The 6,799-nt window shown below is 28.1% G+C and overlaps 1 protein-coding gene across 1 annotated transcript in view; it reads right to left on the reverse strand.

The window, feature by feature from the left end:
• Nucleotides 1–6,799, reverse strand: part of LOC106466956 (ceramide glucosyltransferase-like) — a 40,679-nt gene that overhangs the window by 17,365 nt on the left and 16,515 nt on the right. Inside the window, exons 2-5 of the mRNA XM_013927272.2 lie at nt 4,861–5,002; nt 4,199–4,301; nt 1,650–1,751; nt 175–287 (exon numbers count right to left, since the gene is read on the reverse strand). Of these exons, the coding sequence (XP_013782726.1) occupies nt 175–287; nt 1,650–1,751; nt 4,199–4,301; nt 4,861–5,002 (460 nt within the window). The remainder of the gene's footprint in view (nt 1–174; nt 288–1,649; nt 1,752–4,198; nt 4,302–4,860; nt 5,003–6,799) is intronic.

The raw sequence follows: 6,799 nt of genomic DNA on the forward strand, positions 1-6,799 counted from the left end.
CATATTAATTAAATTATAAATATATCAATTCATGTGAATATGACTGAAAATTTTCATTTTTTCTGAAAAGGTGGTGTCTATTTACTTGTGACCACGCTGTGTACATTGTTTCACAGTTATAACTTTAAAATTCTATCAGTTTTTCAGTTCCCACTCTAATTAACACATTCAAACCTTCTCTAATGTTGCTGGAAAACCTTTTCTGTCACATGTAAAAGGCATTTGATGGACTAGGCCGGTGTCATCCTTCATGGACAGAACCATGTCCAAGAGAGTGTCTTCTTTCACTGAAAAAAAGTTTAACTACATCAATTAACTTCATTAATTACCTAACAATTAGCTATAACAACCTGGTAGCAGAAACAACTGCTAGATAACTTTCTAACTTGATGAAAGATTGCATATATAAAATATATTAATAAAATCAAGTTCTTATGAAAGATCTACAAAGTAATTTTTGTTGTATCCACAAAAAATTCTTAAAAATAGTACTATTTCACCAATGTTGTACATCAGCATTTGTAAATATCATAATTATAGCTAATAATAATAAAATCCAGAAATTGTAAAACTTATACTGATGAACAAGAAACTTATTCAAACTTTTAACGAAGCTTAATTAAAAACTATTGAAAAACTAAGTTATGTTTAAAAACTGATTTTAATAATATTGTTTATATAAAACAGCCTGTATTAAAAATGATCCAGTAATTATTTTCTGAAGATTACTGTGGTTCTGCTAAATTAATATCAAATACAATTTTTAATTTTTCTATTGAATATATTTAATGTATTTGATCTCTTCATTACCATGTTCATGAAATAAAATGTCTTAGATTTAGAAAGTATACTAATCTCTAACTTACCAATATTAGATTTATCTGACATCTTTACCTTCGTCATCAGTTAATATTATAGTACACTAGATGGCATCACTTGTTCACAATACATAATCAACCTTGTGGTAAATTGTAAGCACAAGTTTGTTTAATTCTTATAAGTTGCTGAAAGGGTTATAATTCAGAAAATAATAACAATAAATGCATGTCCAGAAAGAATAGTCCTTCTATAATTACTAAAGTGTTGTGCAGTACCCTAGACTACAACCCAAGACATATCTGAAGAATAATCCACAAAACCATTACCACAAAACACACTAGGCTTAGAAATTCACAATACAACAAAATGTAGCCATTAACACAAAACACACTAGGCTTAGAAATTCACAATACAAAAAATGTAGCCATTACCACAAAATATATTAGGCTTAGAAATTCACAATATAGAAAATATACCTATTAACACAAAACATACTAGGCTTAGATATCCACAACATAAAAAAATGTAGCCATTAACAGAAAACACACTAGGCTTAGAAATTTACAATATAAACAAATGTAACTGAATAAAACAAAGGCTTAAAAAAGTATGATGGAAGATCTTTATGAAAAAAATAAAAGTTGCCACAATCTAGTACTGAAAAGATCCTAATACAGTGAAACAAAGTAATAATAATAAATATAATAATAAAATTTTGAAACCCTTACCTAAAAGTTTTGAAATATAACACCAGAACAATGCTATTACTTTTGAAGACTGGAACTTTTAATATCTATAAATAAGATATTAAGAATAAAAAAAAAACTTACTTCTAATACCACTGTCAGAGACTAGAAACAAATCATACTTGGCAGCTTCATAGCCAAGTTGCATATTATTAATCTTTGGATTAACCCCAACTTTCATTCCACCTGTGATTAAGAACAAATACATATATTATTCTAATTGCAATGTAAATTATAAACATTGAATAATTTGAAAGGTTACATAGATGCCACGTGTACACATGTGCAAACCTTGCCGTTAAGTTCATGCTCAACAAAACAGTATCAAAGTAATAAAGCTAGACAAGATTTTTACATTTTAATTTTAGGCTATTATTCTTTGCAAATCGTAGGCCTGAAAATCTATTCACAGCTTCTCTAAATTTGAACACAAATGAAAAGTTATAATTGCATCTTGTTCTCTGTGGGGGAAAAAAAAATAAACTGTATTCTGGAGCACAAGTAAAATATGATGCACCAAAGTTTTTCATTTCCAGTCAGATGAGTTTGATAATTTTTGAAAAATACTTTTTTTTATAATACTAATTTGACATTAGCATATATTTTGGGATAAAAACACTTGTAAAATGTTTAAGTACTGATGCTGAATTATCTAACATTGTATGATTTAGCATACATTGCATCTCAAAATTGTGCTTCAATTTTGGTACGTTTGGTCACTGTAGTTTGGAAGGTATGGTTAAAGCAACAAATTAATTCCAACATGAGTAGTGTATTTTTACTCAGTCTTAAGATGATGCAAGCTATATGTAGCTGGAGTGCTTATACTATTAACTAATTCAACATGTCATAGTGGACCAATAACTTTTCTCTATAGCCATGAAATATAAACATTAAGTTTTATCCACCGACACACTTCTGACTGTAATAAATCACATTAAAACTTATGTATCTTGTAAATACTCTCCTTAATAATTTTGTACAGGTTATGCTACAATATTATCATTGAAAAATATCACATTAGTTATCTTCAGTGGGATTATACACTGTTTTAAAGCTAACAATTTCAAAATTTCAAGCTTTTTTAACACTTATTTAACATTTGTGAAATACTATTATTAATAAAGACCGAAAAAAATGTTACAGTTTATTCAGCTAAAACTTTCAGATGCTTTAAATATTTGGTTTTAGCATTCATTAACATAAATACTGAAAATCAAGAAAACAAACAAATTGTGTTTTATACATTACAAACCTTATATCAAGCTCAGTATAAAACAATATTATGTTCTTTCAAAAACAGCTCTATGTGGAACACTAAAATGCATTTACCCAGCAATGAGAAAACCACTGTTTTACAACCAGTGATAGATTCTCCTTTTATGCTAATGTATAAATTATTGTTGCATCCTAAGCCTACTGTTCCTAATTCTTAAACATCGAGGTGCATCAATATGAAGTACCCAATTTTTTGTTTGTTTGTTTTATTGTATTTCAAAAAAGAAGAAAAAACATTACTGGGTGAAATTGTCTGAAACCTGAGATTAATTTTCTAAAGATTAGGTACCTTCTGTAAAAATAAAACACCTTATTTTTATATGCAATAGATGTGTATAAATTTGTAATTAAAAAAAATTGAAATTATTTTATTGTGAGATTTTTTATGTAGCAATTAAAAATGCCTACCTTAGTTAAATATTTCAATTAACATTTTTTATGTCTTCTTACATTCTAATCATATAAAGATTTCCATTAAAGGTTTTATTCTATAATTAAAATTTTCATCTTTGTTTTGATTAAAAAAAACACAAGTAACTCAAGTGTGTTCACAAGCACTGGATACAATAAAAACTTTTTATTTTTTACCACACCAAAATTAATACCAACCAATTTATTTTAATTATTAATAAGAATGTTTTATTTAAGGTATTTAATAAATTTTAAACCCATTTCATATTCATTTAAATATACATTTCTCTTTTTCCATTCAAGCAGTTACTTAGGCTGACTAGGCTTAATATAAACGTGGCCTAACGCACTGATCTTGTCAACAAAATGAAACATGATACAGTTGAGTACAAAAAGATCTGACTAAGCTTACCTCATTTTGTTCCACAAAAAAATTTCCTATCTTACAGTAACTTCATAATTCAACCGAAGTATAAAAATAAAATTGTAAAGCAAGGTTTTTACATGCTTTAAAATAAAACTATAGAGCTGCAACTGAGGTAGAAGTTGCACACACACACACTCTTTGAGCAACAAATCAAGTTAAGATTTTATCATGTGATAAAACTAAAAGTTATAAAATTATATATTCAAACATTTCAACTAGTATTGTTAATTAAAGTTACACTAAAAATAATAAAGACTATACAATGCTAATCTAACAAAGGTAGAAATTTAATATATATAATAATATTCAGTATGATAAATAACTTTAGGAGCAAACACACGAAACAAAGGCAACAATTAGAAGTTGTATTTTTCAGTTGATCTCCAAAAAGTACAAGCTTAAATATCAGACAAGTGACACTGAATAAGCAAGACTGCAGTTAAAATACTACAGGAAACAGATTTAATACAGTTCTGTGTTTGAAAGGTTAGCACAAGAATTATTAAATGTTTCTTACCTATAAATATTTTGGCATCAACACTTGGATACTTCTCCATCAAACGTTTAACTAACATAATGGAAGGATCACTCTCATCGTGGATACACAACAAAAGCTCATACTGAAACATGATAAAGAAACAATGCATGTCTACATCCATGTAGTTTTACAAAGACAACTGTTCTCACTGAAGAAATAATATATTACCTTGGGGCTTATGTCCCATAATAAAAAACCAAGAAATGTTCAGATATAACAATTACAAGCACAGACTACAATTGTTATCACATTCTACCAAACAATACAATTTTTTCACAATATCACATACAACATGTTGGTTATGGAAAGTACAGGTACACCAAAGATCACAAACTGTGAACACCTGCACAAACTACAAAAAACAGTGTGCATGTGTGTGCAAGTGTCTGTTTTATATATATACATATACATACATACATACATATGCACACACACATACATATACATATATAGTAATCCTAATTTTTTTAAATTTACTTTTACAACATCTCTTAAAAGAGCTTATTTCAAATGTCATAATGGTTGTATAAAAGCCTGCAGCTATGAGTGTTATTATGAAAAGTTCCTGAATATTTTTTATACAAAAACAAGAAAAACTATCAACAGTACATAGGTTAAAAGAGAGAGAAAACAATATTTACCTGAGGATAGTTCATAGTAAAGAAAGTCTCAAGGTTAATAAATAGGTTTGGATCAACTCCCACAAGTGGTTTGATTATGGAAACTCCAGGAAGTGGTTCTTCTGGTGGAATTAACTGAATTTTCTTATGTAATTTCAGTTTCCTATATAAAATTAATAATAACACTCATTAAGTAACTCAGTAATTTCAATATATAAAATCATATTGTAAACGAAAAATTAATGTAATCAATGAATTATATACAAGTTATTAAACGCACTCACTCACATGCGTGTGTGTGAAGATGAGCAAGCATCAGAACTACATATAGTAATTATTACTACAATGACTACTTTTGTTACCAGAGTAAGTGTTTTTTATAACATTAACATTCAGTGGTTACTACTAGTTATCATCTCCTGAAACTTTGATAGAACAGACATAGTCACATGGATTAGGATATGTAATTTTTTTTTAAAGTCTGAATTTCCTGGAAGACCACAGAAATGCTAACTTGATTAAGGTCAATGGTGATACTGTGAAGGAAAAGTCTGTCAACAACAAAAAAAGAGGATGATAACGATTTGAAAATATATATATAGTAGTAGCAATTCATTAAGAATTTTTTGAATAATTGTGATAGAGCTAGTGTTTGCTAATTTACAGTTATTATTTAACACTCAAGTTCTTTCTTTGGGGCAAATTCTGGGTGTCTTATCCAGTTTTCAATCCTAATAAGAAGCAGAACTTCAGCAAATTATTTTTTGCACTGGATTCGAGAAATTTCATACAGATTATTAAATTTTTTTTGTATTTCTAAATACATAATAAAGTTATTTTTCAAGTATCTTAATTGCAAAATAATTCAATTAAAAGACCAGTGTATAACAAATATCAATAATTATGTTGTGTTATACACAAAGATACATTACATGAACAACCTCAGAGTCAGTAGCCCAATACACTGTTGTCTTATGTTTAACCCTAAAATTAGTGATACGGGTCATACAGGCTAAACTATTTAGGTGCCAATTTGTGGGTTTATGTTAGTTGTAGGGTTCCAAATAACTTATGGGTTACACAGATACACAAAAGCAATCAATATTGCAATTATTCCCATTAATTACTGTAGAGTTCCATGATCTGTTTCACATGAGAATAAGCTATTTCATCCTATGTTTTTCACAAAGTGTAACAAAAAATTAATTATCCAATATAATGCAATATGTGGCCCCATCGGTAATGAACAATATATACATAAATACAAGTTTGTCGCTGGAAGAAGATTAAACCATGAAGAACATTGGTCAAATATTACAGACTATACACCTGAAATGAAAGAAAATAATGATGTGCAAAATAAATAATTTAGTATACATTTATCACGATTACGGTAGAAACTGTGCAAAATAGCTTCTGAATATGGATGTACAACTAGACATAAAATGCCGTACAGCCTCACACCACAAATAAAACACGAACTGCTTGTTCTATAATTTTTTATACCACTCACATTCAGTGTTTGACAAGTTTATTTAAATTAGATTTAATTTAATGGCCACATGCAGATGATAGGCTGTAGGAATTTACTGAATTATATACATATATTTCATGCAAAGATAGGTAGAAGTCAGTAAAAGTTTTACATCAAGAATAGTGTAAATGAATTTCATTGAAGAAAATATGGTAAGGAAACATATCTTTACAGTTTCATTTCTGTGCTGCCATCTGCTGGAAATAACCAATTCAAGAATAAAATTATTTTTAGAGTATGCACACTCATAAGTAAATAAGAGGAAAATTTAGACAAAAGCTTATATTATTGCAATTATAATTCACACAAATGAAATAAAATATTGATATTTGTTCAAGATAATATTAGCCAAGAAATTATTTAATTTTATTCCAAATAATACCACCTCTGATTTAACAAAAATTATACAACAAATCTGAGTAAATC

This window comes from Limulus polyphemus, unplaced genomic scaffold (genome assembly GCF_000517525.1).
Source record: "Limulus polyphemus unplaced genomic scaffold, Limulus_polyphemus-2.1.2 Scaffold2438, whole genome shotgun sequence".
Lineage (NCBI taxonomy): Eukaryota > Metazoa > Arthropoda > Merostomata > Xiphosura > Limulidae > Limulus > Limulus polyphemus.